At 53.1% G+C, this 16,622-nt stretch overlaps 1 protein-coding gene across 1 annotated transcript in view; it reads right to left on the bottom strand.

Moving 5' to 3' along the window:
- Window positions 1-16,374, bottom strand: part of LOC140386694 (tubulin alpha-4A chain) — a 54,509-nt gene extending 38,135 nt beyond the window's left edge. The window contains exon 1 of the mRNA XM_072469259.1: window positions 16,203-16,374. Within this exon, the coding sequence (XP_072325360.1) occupies window positions 16,203-16,205 (3 nt within the window). The 5' untranslated portion in view covers window positions 16,206-16,374. The remainder of the gene's footprint in view (window positions 1-16,202) is intronic.
- Window positions 16,375-16,622: the final 248 nt, after the last annotated feature.

The raw sequence follows: 16,622 nt of genomic DNA, 5'->3' as shown, positions 1-16,622 counted from the left end.
CAGATAGCAAAATAAAAGAGGAACGACCTTGGGAGTGTAATGAGGAAGTTGCGAGTGACACAGACAACTGTAATACTGGGAGATTATATTCTGCCGAGGCTGGAGCCTATTATGGATCAAATGTACATGGTCGGGCTTATGGCCCATTTGTTTCCAAATCTTTCTATGCTTAGGCCCCTTGTAATTATAGACATGCTAACTGGGACAGGGTATCCTTGCAAAGGCTGTTAAATTCTTTAGATCCTGTCCCGTGTACTAAAAGACAAATATCAGCTGGGAAACAAACATATGGAAATGAACATGGGAGGGGAAGGCGGGGGGGGGGCATAATATACACCAGTATATCATGGTGCAGACACACTGCAGCCAATCACCAGTGAGAGCACACGCACTATAAAGTCAGAGGACATCAGAGTTCCCACTCATTCGAGTAGCAGCTAGCTCGGAGCACAGAGCTCACAGCCTGCAACACAGACATTCACCATGTGCTGAGTGCATCGACTGGTTAGGACAAGGCAAAGGTCTTTAGTTAAAGCTGGTATCGTATTTACCCACAGTGAGAATATGTTTAAATAGTTAACCTTCTAATAAAATAGTGTTGCACTACTTCAAGTTGGTGACCTGTATGTGATCCAGAACACCCAACACATTTGGGGGGGGGGGGGGCAATCTGTACAATATCTCAGTTGGACTGCCCTGTGCTCTTAGTCAATATCCCAGCAGCATCGCCCAGCGCTGGGACCTCCAGCACAGAAACGGACAAGAGCAGTAATGGCCTGGGAAGGCCGTCACTTTCAAATGGCACCCCAACCTGACCTCAGACACATCACTTCACACCTGATCAGGGGAGCACCACCACCCCATGGCCTCTGACAGTTCCAGGAAGAAGGCCCATGATCATCCAAGATGACGGCGGATAGGGAATGAACACAGCAACTTCAACACAAGCACCGTTGTTATTTTCAGGGGCTGATGGTGGGAGAGGTCACGTCACTGGGCTAATAATCCCCAGAGATCCAGACTTATGCTTGGGAAACATGGGGTCAAATCCCATCGCAACGGCTGGTGGAATTTAAATTCAATTAATAGACAAAACACCTGGGGCTGGATTCTCCGCTGGCGGGATTTTCCGTTTCGCCGGCAGCGCGCGAACGACCGTGGATCTTCCGACCGCGCGGGGGTGCCCACAATGGGAAATCCCATTGGCCGGCTGCAGGATCCCGCTGCCAACGGGGGGCGCGCCGCACCAGGAAACTGGTGCGGTGGGACAGAGAATCCCGCCTCTGGAAATAAAAGCAAGGCCCAGATTTTCACCATGGCAGAGAACCTCTCTTTTGTGGTGAAAATGGCAGCCTACGTCACACCCGAACATTGCACTTCCCATTATAGCCGGGGTGGGGGAGTACACGTTTCATGCATGTGTGGTTAATTGAGGTAACTGGCCATAAAAATGATCAGGTAGATCAGGATTCTGATACCTGGAATGTGCAGTTTAGACCAGGTAACAGCAGGTCTCAGCTTGGTGGATGCATTTGGATAGTCAGGATAGCCCTTTGGAGAAGTACGGTATGCCTTTGCATCTGGTCCCACCTTTGGTGGCGGTAAGGTGCCCTTTGGGGTAGGTTGGCACTGTTTGGAATTGTTAAAAGTAGGCATAAATGTGCGCAAGCCCTCAAGTCCAAAGATGTAAGGGTTAGGTGGATTGGCCATGTTAAATTGCCCTTAGTGTCCAAAAAGGTTAAGTGGGGTTACTGGGTTACAGTGCTAGGGTGGCGTTTGGGCTTGAGTATAGGGTGCTCTTTCCAAGAGCTAGTGCAGACTCGATGGGCCAAATGGCCTCCTTCTGCACTGTAAATTCTATGATTCTATGAGCTCAACTGGCAAAATTGTCAGAAGCACCTGTAATAGGGACCTGCCAAAACTGCAAAGAGAACCTATCAAAAGCAACTGTCAAAGGGAGCACTCAAGGCATTTAAATACCCCGCCCTTTAAATTAAAATAGTTTGGAGTGTTAAAAAACATTGTTTGCTATGGGTACAAGAGTATAGGTTGGCATGGAGGATATATAAAGACATGACTTGGCATGGACGGAGCATGGGGAGGGTTCAGGGGAGGCGAGTGCATGTAAGGGGTGTAGGGATGTGTTTTGGCTTATTGTTGTTTTTTCAAACTTTGACAAAGTGACGGAGCACAGAGACAGGTCTTCCGCCCAGCCTGGCTCGGCACCCACAGCCTCCACACTCGTTCTGGGAGAGGTGGGCCTAACTCCCAGTGAACCCCCAGAATGAAAATTCCAACTTCCAGAGTACATTTCCCCCGGGTCGGGAAATGTCCTGATTTTGCGTTTCCAATCCCGGAGCAAAGATCAAGGCCCAAGTCCTAGTTACGGTGACTGTGAAATGATCATTGATTGTTGTAAAAACCCATCTGGTTCACTCACATCCTTTAGGAAAAGAATCATAGAATTTACAGTGCAGCAGGAGGCCATTCGGCCCATCGAGTCTGCACGGGCTCTTGGAAAGAGCACCCTACCCAAACCCTATCCCCATAACCCAGTAACCCCACCCAACACCAAGGGCAATTTTGGACACTAAGGGCAATTTATCCTGGCCAATCCACCTAACCAGCACATCTTTGGACTGTGGGAGGAAACCGGAGCACCCGGAGGAAACCCACGCAGACACGGGGAGGATGTGCAGACTTCGCACAGACAGTGACCCAAGCCGGGAACCCTGGAGCTGTGAAGCAATTGTGCTAACCACTATGCAACCCTCCTGCCCACCTTTACCTGGTGTGGCCTACACGTGACAACAGCTCCACAGCAATGTGGTTGAGACTTAATTGCCCTCTGAAATGGCCGAGCGAGACACTCAGTTTTCGGGCAATTAGGGGTGGGCAACAAATACTGGCCTGTCAAACTAATTTTTTGTTTTTAAATCACACAATTGGCAGGATCTGCTGAGTGTGAACTGAATCTGGGTAACTCAATGAGCACTCATGGTGGATCATTCAAAGCTGGAAGGTAAGAGAGAGAAGTCAGGGAGCGCATAAAAGGGACATTAGGGGCTGGTTTAGCTCAGGGCTAAATCGCTGGCTTTGAAAGCAGGCCAGCAGCACGGTTCAATTCCCGTACCAGCCTCCCCGAACAGGCGCTGGAATGTGGCGACTCGGGGCTTTTCACAGTAACTTCATTTGAAGCCTAGAACATAGAACATTACAGCGCAGTACAGGCCCTTCGGCCCTCCATGTTGCACCGACCTGTGAAACCACTCTAAAGCCCATCTACACTATTCCCTTATCGTCCATATGCCTATCCAATGACCATTTGAATGCCCTTAGTGTTGGTGAGTCCACTACTGTTGCAGGCAGGGCATTCGACGCCCTTACTACTCTCCGAGTAAAGAACCTACCTCTGACGTCTGTCTTATATCTATCTCCCCTCAATTTAAAGCTATGTCCCCTCGTGCTAGACATCACCATCCGAGGAAAAAGGCCTACTTGTGACAATAAGCAATTTACATTTACAAAGAAAAATTAGGATTGTGAAAATAGATCAGGAAAATTAGAATGGCACAACACTGGAATGCTTCAACACTCCCTCATCTCAGCACAGAAGTAAACTCAACTATACATGCTTACACAAGTCCTGCACAAACAGGCACAGGGTACATCCAAACTGAATGGAGTTTGTGGTTACAACACTGCAATGGAATGTATTTCTTGCTCGGGTATTTCCCAGTTCTTTCTGAATTAGGTGGAGGCAATGGTCTCTACAGTGCGCACTTTATCCGGGCAAAACACAAATTCTCAGGCATTGCGTTGTATAAAAGGAGGGTGGGTGTGCTGCAGTCATTTACCGAAAAGAACCTGCATTCGTGTAGCCCCCTTTCACAATGTCCCAAAGTGCTGCACAGTCAGTGGAGCACTTTTGAAGTGGAGTCGCTGTTGGAATGGAGGAATCTTGGCAACCAATTTGCGCACAGGAATTTGGGATGAGGTGTTGGAGCTCCCAGAGACAGCAATGTGACAATGGCCCGGTCATCTCTGTATATAAGGTTTAACTTTGGTGGAGGGCACGATGTGAAGATGCCGGCGTTGGACTGGGGTGAGCACAGCAAGAAGTCTTACAACACCAGGTTATAGTCCAACAGGTTTGTTTCAAATCACTAGCTTTCGGAGCGCAGCTCCTTCCTCAGGCGAATGAGGTGAATGTTCCCTGTTTCTGGAACCCACCTCTTCATTCACCTGAGGAAGGAGCTGCGCTCCGGAAGCTAGTGGTTCGAAACAAACCTGTTGGGACTTTAACCTGGTGTTGCAAGACTTCTTTGGTGGAGGGGTAAGTGTCACCCAGGACACCAGGGAGATCTCCCCCTGCTCTTCTACAAAATGGTACCATGGGATCTTTCGTGTTCACCTGAAATGCCAGATGATGCGTCAGGTTATCAACTCATCTGAAAGACGGCACCTCCGCCATCGTGTCACTCCCTGTCGGCCCACCCGGAGCACCAGTCTCGATTATGTGCCCAACAGTCAATGTGCATGGGCCTTGAATGTCCTCTGGGCAAGAAGCAATTTGTGTGGTTTAACAGGTTGCCTGTTACACACGTTGTAACTACAATACACCCAAACCTCCTGAATCTTAATCCTTCCCCAAGTCAGAACAAATCTCTGCCCACTAGACTAACCACACTTCCAGATTCTCAAATGCAAGGTGTGGGAGTGAGCAATCAGATCCCCGTCTCTTCAGTCGAATTCTGAACCTTATTCAAAGCCGTCTCCTCATAAACTAGTCTTTCTTATTATACATTGTGTATGGAATAAGTGCAAGGAAAATTGAAAATGCATCCCCAAATTGCAGGGTCTTATGTGCCGATGAGAGGGAGAAATGAATTAAAACTTCAAGTTTTTAACGTATGGCAGGGGTTTGCTGTGACCTTGGTACCAATCCTCCAGAATGTCCTGGAGTCTCTATAAATTAAAGACTGATCTTCAGGACATCACTCTTAGCCCAAAATCGAGAGAGAAAACGCTAACTCTTCCCACCAAGCGGGAACAAGGTGGAATGGACAAGTTGGATGGCCAATGGCAGGAATATAGGACTGGGCAGTCGAAAGCGGGCAGGAGCTCATGTGATGGCATCTCCAGGATCATGTACAATGGAGTTGGCAACCCATTGTTCATTTATAGCCATTTACGTTTGGGAGTAGTCAATGAGGTTGGGAGAATATTTGCCATTGGTAGGATGGATACAACACGGGGCATCACCCGAAAATATGTTCAAAGAGGAAACTCCAGCCATGAATAGCTTTATGATTCCGAGTGATGTGATGAGCTTCTCTATAACTACAAGCTTTTAATTATTTCAATATACTGTATATTTAAGTAGCGAGATGAGGTGTAGGTACACCCACTGTGCTGTTAGAGAGGGAATTCCAGGATTTTGACCCAGGGGCAGTGAAGGAAAGGGCGGTATATTTCCAAGTCAGGGTAGTGGGAGTGACTGGGAGTGGAGGTTGAAGGTGATGGGGTTTCCATGTATCTATTGCTCTTGTCCTTACAGTGCAACAAGGAAGGACCGAAAGAAAAGAAGGCAGGGAAGTGCCGTTCTCAACCTCAGGATGTTCCAAGGACTTTTACAGCCAATCAAATGCTTTATGACGAGTGATCACTATTGCAATGTAGGAAACACAGCAAACACTGGCCGGGATTCTCCAATCCCGCGGCAGAGGGTCTACGCCGTCGTAAACGCCGTCGTGTTTTAGGACGGCGTGAACGAGCCGCTGCCAGGACTAATTCTGGCCCCCTACGGGGGCCAGCACGGCGCTGGAGCGGTTCGCGCCACTCCAGCTGCCGATCCCGGCGCGAACTGTGCGCCGTGGGATCCGCGCGTGCGCAGTGGCCTCCTTCAACGCGCCGGCCCCGACGCAACATGGCGCAGGGCTACAGGGGCCGGCGCGTAGGAAAGAAGGCCCCCAGCTAGAGAGGCCAATCGGTGGGCCCCGATCGCGGGCCAAGCCACATCTGAGGCCCCCCCGCCGCAGTCGGAGCCCCCCTCCCCCACCACCCGACCCTCCAGCGTCGAGATCCGCCCGCTCAGAGCGGGTTAGAACGGCGCCGGTGGGACTCGTTTTTTTCCTTACGGCCGCTCGGCCCATGCGGGCCGGAGAATCGCGGGGCGGGGGGGCCGTGTAGAGCGGCACCCGACCGGCGCCGCGCCAACCAGGCTGGCGCCAATGGCGCCGATTCTCCGCTCTGCAGAGAATCGCTTGCCAGCATCGGGGCGGCGTGGCCTGGTCGCAGCAGGGATTCTCCGGCCTGGCCCAGGGCTGGGAGAATCCAGCCCAAAATGTGATAGAGACCTGGGGCGGGATTCTCCGACCTCTCGCAGGGTCGGAGAATCGCCGGGGGCTGGCGTGAATCCCGCCCCCGCCGGTTGCCGAATTCTCCGGCACCGGAGATTCGGCGGGGGCGGGAATGGCGCCCCCCCCCCCCCACCCCACCCCCCGGCGATTCTCCGGCCCGGATGGGCCGAAGTCCCGCTGCTGGAATGCCTTTCGCGCCAGCGTGGGTTAAATCACCTCTCTTACCGGCGGGACAAGGCGGCGCAGGCGGGCTCCTGGGGCGATCTGGCCCCGGGGGGGGGGGCACGGTGGCCTGGCCCGCGATCGAGGCCCACCGATCCGCGGGCGGGCCCGTGCCGTGGGGGCACTCTTTTCCTTCCGCCTTCGCCACGGTCTCCACCATGGCGGAGGAGGAAGAGACCCCCTCCACTGCGCATGCGCGGGATGCCGTCAGCGGCCGCTGATGCTCCTGCGCATGCGCGCCCGGCAATGTCATTTCCGCGCCTGCTGGCAGGGCACCAAAGGCCTTTCCCGCCAGCTGGCGGGGTGGAAATCAGTCCGGCGCGGGCCTAGCCCCTCAAGGTTAGGGCTCGGCCGCTCAAGATGCGGAGGATTCCGCACCTTTGGGGCGGCGCAATGCCGGACTGATTTGCGCCGTTTTTGGCGCCGGTCATCGCACCGTTTACGGAGAATCTCACCCCAGATAATTCTTTTTTTAAACCCGTTCTCTGGTTGGTAGCCAGACGCCTAAACCAGGGGAAACTCCCACATTCTTCTTCAAAACGGTGTCTGTGAGATCCTTCCCATTCGCCTGCGAGAGCAGATGAAACTTTGATTCGACGTCGGGAACACAGAATCCCTGATGTAGCATTGGGAAAATCAGCCTGGATTCTGAGCCTCGAGTGGGGCTTGAATCCCGCAATCTTCTGACGCTGAGGCGAGAGGGCTACCCACTGGACCAAACACACTGTAACACAGTTGAGGAACAGGTGGAAGACCAGTGCTCCCAGCTAAGTGCACCAACAAGATAGAACATACAAATTAGGAACAGCAGTAGGCCATTCAGCCCCTCAAACCCACTGCTCCATTCAATAAGATCGTGGCTGAAGTGTATTGTGTTTCGAATTCCACATTCCCATCTCCTCCCCGATGTATCTCCCCACATTAAAAATATTCAGCAACCCCACTCCCCCATATCCAACATCTTCTAAGGTAGAGGGTTCCAAAGTCAATCTCCAATTTAGCATCGTTGGAGGACAATTATGAACCAGAGCCAGTGGTCACTGCAGAGAGACTAGTCTGTAGGGTGCTACAGAATGACATGGTTACATCTTGCACTTAATTGATCCCAAGGCAAAACAAAAAGATAATGTAACAAGAATATAGGGACAGGAGGAGGCGACAGGCAGGCGCGTGGAGGGAGGGGAAGAGAGTGCTTTCTGACATCGGAACATTCAAAAGGGAATCGGATAAATACTTGAAGGGGCAAATTTACCGGGATGCAGGGGAAAAGAGTGGGATCCGTGCCTCAAAAGCGCCAACGCACGCAGGATGGGCCAAACAGTCTCTCTCTGTGCTGTGTAATTCCAAACCTTTGCCAGCCCTGCCGATCCTTGGTCCCTTGCAAAGAGGTTTAGCTATTGTGAACACCGGGCTGTTCGGGCTAAAGTCTCCAGGTAAGGGAACGAGTGTGAACTTGGTGTGCGTCAGCAGCAAATATAAAAAGTGCTGCATTAACTCAGCGGGTCCAGCAATGTCGGTGGAGAGAGGGACAGAGTTACCACATTGAGTCCAATATGACCCTTCTTCATAACTGAAGAGGGGTAGACGTGTGATGGAATTTATAGTTAGAGAGGGGGCTGAAGGAGGGGAGCAGATTAGAAGGTCAATCTCTCCTTAACTCTGACTAACCGACTTCCGGGTGCGGCTATGCAGAGCTAGGTCGCATATTCGGCAGCTCCCACTTGGAACGGACTTTTGGGCTCTTTTACAGGGCCCCCACGGCATTTGTTTGACATTTCCCGGTGTGGGAAGAAGACTGCAGCATTCCCCTGACAGTGTCCCCCAGGAATGGTATGTCTTTTGGCAACCAGACCCGGCAGAAACAGTGAGAGATTTGGCTGCAACAGGATAAACAGGGCCTCTTCCAGCATGCAGGCGGGGGAAGGGCAAGCTTAAAGCTGCAAGCTGACCTGAGGGCCTGTATCAAAGCCGAATTCTAGCAGCAGAGGGAACAACTGTGAAAAGATCTCATCAAGGCCACTGAAGAAGCGGGGACGAGGCTTCCGGTGGCGGCCATGGAGGAGTAGGTCGCGCATTCGGCAGCTCCCGTCTGGAACGGACTCTTAGACCTTTTTCAGGAGTTTCCACAGACATTTTGGGGTAGATTGGTGAAGCGAACACTGCCAAAAGGATTCCCTCTCGAGACTTTCGGTTGCGGCTATGCGGAGCTAAGTCGCACATTCGGCGGCTCCTGCAAAAAGGGACTTTTGGGCTCTTTTCAGGGCCCCCAAGGGCACTTTTTCAACGTTTCCCGGTGTGGGAAGGAGTTAATAATAGCTCCCTGTCAGTATATGGCTTTAACTAGGAGCGGGGCGACAAAAAAGGTGGTGGTGGACCAGAAGAAGGGAGGGAAGAAGGACAAAATGGCAGTGGGCGGAGACCAGGCAGCGTGGATGTAGTGGGCGGAGGAGCAACAGGAGGGTATCCAGCGCTGCCTCAGAGAGATTAAAACGGACCTGCTAGAGCCGATGAAGGCTTCTATTGATAAGCTGCTGGAGACACAGACGGCCCAGGGGGTGGCGATCCGAGAGGCTCAACAAAAGATCTCTGGCAATGAGGACGAGATCTTAGTCCTGGCGGTAAAGGTGGAGGCGCACGAGGCGCTCCACAAGAAATGGCAGGAGAGGTTCGAGGAGATGGAGAATCGGTCGAGGCGGAAGAATCTGCGGATTCTGGGCCTCCCGGAGGGGCTGGAGGGGCCGGACGTGGGGGCCTATGTGGTCACCATGTTGAACTCGCTGATGGGAGCGGGGTCCTTCCAGGGGCCCCTGGAGCTGGAAGGGGCCCATAGAGTGTTGGCGAGGAGGCCCAAGGCTAACGAGCCTCCGCGGGCGGTGCTGGTGAGGTTCTATCGGTTCGTCGATCGGGAGTGTATGCTCAGGTGGGCCAAGAAGGAGAGCAGCAGGTGGGGGAACGCGGAGGGTCGGATATATCAGGACTGGAGTGCGGAGGTGGCGAAGAGGAGGGCCGGGTACAATCGAGCGAAGGCGGTGCTGCACAGGAAGGGGGTGAAGTTTGCATGTAGCAGCCGGCGCGACTGTGGGTTACCTACAAGGACCGGCACCATTATTTTGAGTCTCCGGAGGTGTGGGCCTTTGTTCAGGCCGAGAAGCTGGACACAGACTGAGGGTCGGGATGGGCGATTGGGGACTGCGGTGGATATGTTATGCCTATTTTTGGTTCGGGGGGGGGGGGGGGGGCCTTTGCATTGTTTTGGGTTTCTTTTTCTCTGTGTTTTTCTCTTTCGGGTTGGGGAGGGTGGATGGGGCGGGTTGGGCACTGTTTTGGTTGGTGGCGGGGCCTGGTCGGTGGAGAGCGCGGGATTATTTTCCCGCGCCGAAGACTGGGGGGGGGGGGGGGGGGCGGGGAAGCGAGGATTGTTTCCCGCGCTTAGAACGGAGGGGGAGAGCCTGTGAATGGGGAGCGGGAGAGGAGGGTGTGCCACACAATGGGAGGAGTCGAAGGGGAGGCGGGAGTGGCCGGGGTCAGCAGGAGTCAGCTGACTTGCGGAAGTACAATGGGGGGAGTAAACCAGCTAGGATGGGTCCTAGCCGTGGGGGGGTGGGTGGGGGGGAATCGAGTTGCTGCTGCTAAGATCAAGGAGGAGCTGGAGCGAGTGGGGTGGGTCGAGATGGGGGTATGCCGCTGTGGGGAACGGGCCGGGTGTGGGGTGCGGGCGCGTGGCTGGCCGAGGAGGGGTCATGGCTAGTCGGCGGGGGAGAGGGCGGGTAGCCCCCTGATCCGGCTGATAACTTGGAATGTAAGGGGACTGAATGGGCCGGTTAAGCGGGCCTGCGTGTTCGCGCACCTGAAGGGGCTGAAGGCGGATGTGGTTATGCTCCAGGAGACACACCTGAAGGTGGCAGACCAGGTAAGACTGAGGAAAGGGTGGGTAGGTCAGGTGTTTCACTCGGGGCTAGATGCCAAAAATCGAGGGGTGGCGATCTTGGTGGGAAAGGTGTTATTCGAGGCGTCGAGCATTGTGGCAGATAATGGCGGTAGGTACATAATGGTAAGTGGTAAGTTGCAGGGAGAGAGGGTGGTACTGGTCAACGTGTATGCTCCGAACTGGGACGATGCGGGTTTTATGCGGCGTATGTTGGGTCGGATCCCAGACTTGGAAGTGGGGGGCCTGACAATGGGGGGAGACTTTAACACGGTGTTGGATCCGGCACTGGATCGCTCCAGGTCTAGGACGGGTAGGAAGCCGGCGGCGGCTAGAGTGTTGAGGGGATTTATGGACCAAATGGGAGGGGTGGACCCTTGGAGATTTGCAAGGCCGGGGGCTAGAGAATTTTCATTCTTCTCACATGTCCATAAGGCTTATTCTCGAATCGACTTTTTCATTTTGAGTAGGGCGTTGATAGCGAGAGTAGAGGATACCAAGTATTCGGCAATAGCCATTTCGGACCACGCCCCACATTGGGTGGACTTGGAGATGGGGGAGGAGACGGACCAGCGCCCGCTGTGGCGCTTAGAGGTGGGGCTGTTGGCGGACGAGGAGGTGAGCGAGCGGGTCCGAGGAAGTATAGAGAGGTAGTTGGAGACCAACGACAACGGGGAGGTCCGAGTGGGGATGGTATGGGAGGCACTGAAGGCGGTGGTGAGGGGAGAGCTGATCTCCATTGGGGCCCACAAGGAGCAGAGGGAGAGGGAGAGGCTGGTGGGGGAGATGGTGATGGTAGACAGGAGGTATGCGGAAGAACCTGAGGAAGGACTGTTGAGGAAGAGGCGCAGCCTCCAGGCCGAATTCGACCTGGTGACCACCAGGAAGGCGGAGGTGCAGTGGAGGAAGGCCCAGGGGCGGTCTACGAGTATGGGGAAAAGGCAAGCCGGATGCCAGCTTCGGAAGCGGGACGCAGCTAGGGAGATCGGGGGAGTTAAGGACAGGGGAGGGAGCGTGGTGCGGAGTGGGGTTGGCATCAATGGGGTCTTCAGGGACTTCTACGAGGAATTGTACCGACCCGAGCCCCCACAGGAGGAGAGAGGGATGGGCCGTTTCCTGGACCAATTGAGGTTTCCAAAGGTGGAAGAGGGACTGGTGGCGGGATTGGGGGCCCCGATTGGGCTGGAGGAGCTGATCAAAGGGATAGGAAGCATGCAGGCATGGAAAGCACCGGGGCCAGACGGTTTCCCGGTCGAGTTCTATAAAAAATATATGGACCTGTTGGGCCCGCTGTTAGTTAGGACCTTCAATGAGGCAAGGGAGGTGGGGGGGGGGGGCTTTACCCCGACGATGTCCCGGGCACTGATCTCCTTGATCCTGAAGCGGGACAAGGATCCCCTGCAATGTGGGTCTTACAGACTGATTTCCTTGCTAAATGTAGATGCCAAGGTGCTGGCGAAGGTCTTAGCCACGAGGATTGAGGATTGTGTGCCGCAGATCATCCATGAAGACCAGACGGGGTTTGTGAAGGGGAGACAGTTGAACGCGAATGTGCAAAGGCTTTTGAACGTTATCATGATGCCGGCGAGGGAGGGGGAGGCGGAGATAGTGGTGGCGATGGACGCTGAGAAAGCCTTCGATAGGGTAGAGTGGGGGTACCTGTGGGAGGTGCTGAAGAGGTTCAGGTTTGGGGTGGGGTTTGTCAGATGGGTTAGGCTGTTGTATGAGGTCCCGATGGCGAGTGTGGCCACAAATAGGAGGAGGTCCGAGTACTTTCGGTTGCACCGAGGAACGAGACAGGGGTGTCCCCTGTCCCCCCTGCTCTTCGCACTGGCGATTGAACCCCTGGCTATGGCACTGAGAGAGTCGAGGAACTGGAGGGGGTTGGTGCGGGGTGGGGAGGAGCATAGGGTGTCGCTTTATGCGGACGACCTGCTGCTGTATGTGGCGGACCCGGTGGGAGGAATGCCAGAGGTAATGAGGATCCTGGCTTGACACAATTCACACCTCTTTAACCTGGGGTTACCCCATCTCTGGATCTGTAAAGATTTAATCACCTGCTATTGCTCGCATTCCAAGCATTGTCTGGCATCATTGAATCTGTCTATATATGTGTTTCTGGAACATACCTCTTCATTCACCTGAGGAAGGAGCAGCGCTCCGAAAGCTAGTGACATCGAAACAAACCTGTTGGGCTTTAACCTGGTGTTGTAAGACTTCGTACTGTGCTCACCCCAGTCCAACGCCGGCATCTCCACATCATAGGTCATAGAAGGCAGAGAGTAGCAATGGAAGGGTGCTTTTCCGATTGGCGGGATGTTCCTAGTGGTGTTCCGTAGGGATCAGTGCTGGGACCTTTGCTGTTCGGAGTATATATAAATGATTTGGAGGAAAATGTAACTGGTCTGATTAGTAAGTTTGCAGACGACACAAAGGTTGGTGGAATTGCAGATAGCGATGAGGACTGTCTGAGGATACAGCAGGATTTAGATTGTTTGGAGACTGGGCGGAGAGATGGCAGATGGAGTTTAATCCGGACAAATGTGAGGTAATGCATTTTGGAAGGTCTAATTCAGGTAGGGAATATACAGTGAATGGTAGAACCCTCAAGAGTATTGACAGTCAGAGAGATCTAGGAGTACAGGTCCACGGGTCACTGAAAGGGGCAACACAGGTGGAGAAGGTAGTCAAGAAGGCATACGGCATGCTTGCCTTCATTGGCCGGGGCATTGAGTATAAGAATTGGCAAGTCATATTTCAGTTGTATAGAACCTGAGTTAGGCCACACTTGGAGTGTAGTGTTCAATTCTGGTCGCCACACTACCAGAAGGATGTGGAGGCTTTAGAGAGGGTGCAGAAGAGATTTACCGGGATGTTGCCTGGTATGGAGGGCATTAGCTATGAGGAGCGGTTGAATAAACTCGGTTTGTTCTCACTGGAACGACGGAGGTTGAGGGGCGACCTGATAAGTGGGTGCCTGGAACTTGCTGCCAGAGGAGGTGGTGGAAGCAGGGACGATCGTGACATTTAAGGGGCATCTTGACAAATACATGAATAGGATGGGAATAGAGGGATACGGACCCAGGAAGTGTATTAGTTTTTAGTTTAAACGGGCAACGTGGTTGGCACAGGCTTGGAGGGCCGAAGGTCCTGTTCCTATGCTGTACTTTTCTTTGTTCTTTATCTATCTCAGTGATTTTGCCTCCACAGCCTTCTGCGGCAAAGAGTTCCACAGATTCACCACCCTCTGGCTGACGAAATTCCTCCTCACAGTTTTAAAGGATCGTCCCGTTAGTCTGAGATTGTGCCTGCTGGTTCTAGTTTTTCCTACGAGTGGAAACATCCTCTCCACTTCCATTCTATCCAGGCCTCGCAGTATCTTGTACGTTTCAATGATATCCCCTCTCATCCTTCTAAACTCCAATGAGTACAGACCTAGAGTCCTCAACCGTTCCTTATATGACAAGTTCTTCATTCCAGGGATCATGGGGCCCATGGGGCAGCACGGTAGCATTGTGGCTAGCACAATTGCTTCACAGCTCCAGGGTCCCAGGTTCGATTCTGACTTGGGTCACTGTCGGTGCGGAGTCTGCACATCCTCCCCGTGTGTGCGCGGGTTTCCTCCGGGTGCTCCGGTTTCCTTCCACGGTCCAAAGATGCACAGGTTAGGTGGATTGGCCATGATAAATTGCCCTTAGTGTCCAAAACTACCCTTAGTGGTGGGTGGGGTTACTGGGGTATGGGGATAGGGTGGAGGTGTTGACCTTGGGTAAGGTGCTCTTTCCAAGAGCTGGTGCAGATTCGATGGGACGAATGGCCTCCTTCTGCACTGTAGATTCTATGAATCATTCTTGTGAACCTCCTCTGGACCCTCTTCAAGGCCAGCACATCCTTCCTTAGATACAGGGCCCAAAACTGCTCACAATACTCCAATGGGGTGTACACAGTAATGTAGGGCACAGTGGGGCCCAGGACACCCAAGAGTACACAGAGTTTCTGGGGGAGTGGGGATGGCCCCCGAAAAATTGAACATGGAAAGAAAATCCCCCCAAAACAAGTTTTGTGAATATCTCAAGTCAACAGGAATTTCTGGTTCCTGTTTCTGGTCCATCACACTCACAGTTCCCGACTGCTAATTTTGCATAAAATTCTACATTTCACGGCAGGAAGGTCATTAACACTGTTCAAATATGACACGACTCAAGCCCAAGAGGTTAAAGTAAATACATTTCAATGGAATTATACCGACACTGTAAATAACGGTTGGTTCATTATAATCTATAGATAATACAGATGTAACCTTGGTCATTCAAGATGCATTCTTGACCATTCCCCCACCCGGGGCAGTGACTGATAGACATCCTGCTGGGTGGGGAAGGGTGCTCCTTAACACCAGGCCTCCCCAGAGCGCTGTTGCTGGGGTAAGTGAGGTGGTGATCATTTCCTCTGGTTGGTTTCCGAGCAGGATGTCACTCGTTTTTTTTTTAAGTCCTTCAAAAGAGAAACCATTTTTTTCCCCCTCCCTTCGCGCCTCTCAAAAAATAAGGAGGGGCGTGTGACTGCAAAAAAAAAAAAACCCCACACAACTGCTTCAGCACACTGGGCCAAATCACTGGCTTTTAAAGCAGACCAGCAGCACGGTTCAATTCCCGTACCAGCCTCCCCGAACAGGCGCCGGAATGTGGCGACTCGGGGCTTTTCACAGTAACTTCATTGGGGCCTACTTGCGACAATAAGCGATTTTCATTTCACCCAGCAAATCCAGGTGGGAGGAATAGAATAGGTCATGGGCCTTCCCACCAGTCCATTCACTGGGATCAGTCTGGTGATGTGTCCTCTCCCCAAGGAGAGAGTGTCAGCTTTCACAGTCCAAGGTCTTTGCGGTGACTATGTTTAAAGAGAGAGAGAGAGAGGGGGGGGGGGGGAGCATGTGTGCAGGTTAGAGGGTTCACTCTCTTCTGCCCCTCTGATGGAATCTCCCCAGAGTGTGCGGATACAGACGATGACCTATTTTGGTAGCTGGTCTATTCCTGGGGAGGAGAGAGCAGATTATCAGTGAGCCCGGCTCCTGTTACAGGGCAGTCTGGGGAGCTTCCCCCCCCCCCCCCAAAAAAAAACTGCAGATCCGACCCAAATGTCTGCCCCTGACCCCCTGGGACCATGCCCTGCCTCACCCACCCTCCCTCTGCTCTTGCAGCCCTGCAGGTGTCCCGGGCGAAATGGTGCGAGTGTCAACATCAAAACAAAAGCCGCCGCCAGCCGATTACGTGTCAATTTTCCACTTTTGTCAGCTCCTTCCCCACGCTCGCCGCCACCACCACCCTCCCTTCCCTTCTCTCTCTCTCTCTCCTTCCTTCCCTCTCTCACATGCATCCGCGGGCCAATCGTTCCCCCAGCCCACTCAAGACACGTAGCCCTTTGACAAAAATGTAATTGGAACTGGAGGCACACACACACCATGCAAAAAGAAAAGTGCAAAGTTTCACTTCCCGCCGCGTGTGTGACCACAAACCAACTCTAAGCTGGATTTCTTGAAACTGCAACACTGCGACACGCTTGATACATGGAGAAGTCCACGCACCTTCGATCCTTTACACTCCCCCCAAACGTACTTACAGGCCAGAGGTTTGATTTGGTTGCTGCCCAGTTTAGAGACTTTACAAAATGATTTGCATGTCCTCAGACCCACTCACCATAATGATCGGGCCCGAATTTTGTTTCCCCCCCCCCAACTTGGTCAGGTTACTTTCCGAGTCTCTGCCTCCCTGCGGTCTCACACTGCGAACCGGTGAAGGGTCTCTGTGAGCGCTGTCTTCAGTGACTCTGCCTCGCCCCCCCCACTCCGTATTTAACCTCGGCAGCCTCCCTCTCTGCAATGGGCGGAGGGGGGGGGGGGGGGGAGGAGTTTGGTCCACATTCAGCCTCCCCGCCCACAGCGACACATCATTCAAATCAGATGTAATCGCACCCAGCAATTAGATGTGAGGGGATAGCGGAGGCTTATCTGCAAAAGCCTCGCCTTTAAATAAAATATCACAACCAACCACACGCCTGCCACATCTACTCACCAGGCATGTTAAATTCAGTGTGATCTGCTCACCTCGCAGGTTCAA

This window comes from Scyliorhinus torazame, chromosome 2, assembly GCF_047496885.1.
Source record: "Scyliorhinus torazame isolate Kashiwa2021f chromosome 2, sScyTor2.1, whole genome shotgun sequence".
Taxonomy (NCBI): domain Eukaryota; kingdom Metazoa; phylum Chordata; class Chondrichthyes; order Carcharhiniformes; family Scyliorhinidae; genus Scyliorhinus; species Scyliorhinus torazame.
Note: the sequence above shows the minus strand (reverse complement) of the source record. Positions and strands in the feature narration are given on the sequence as shown.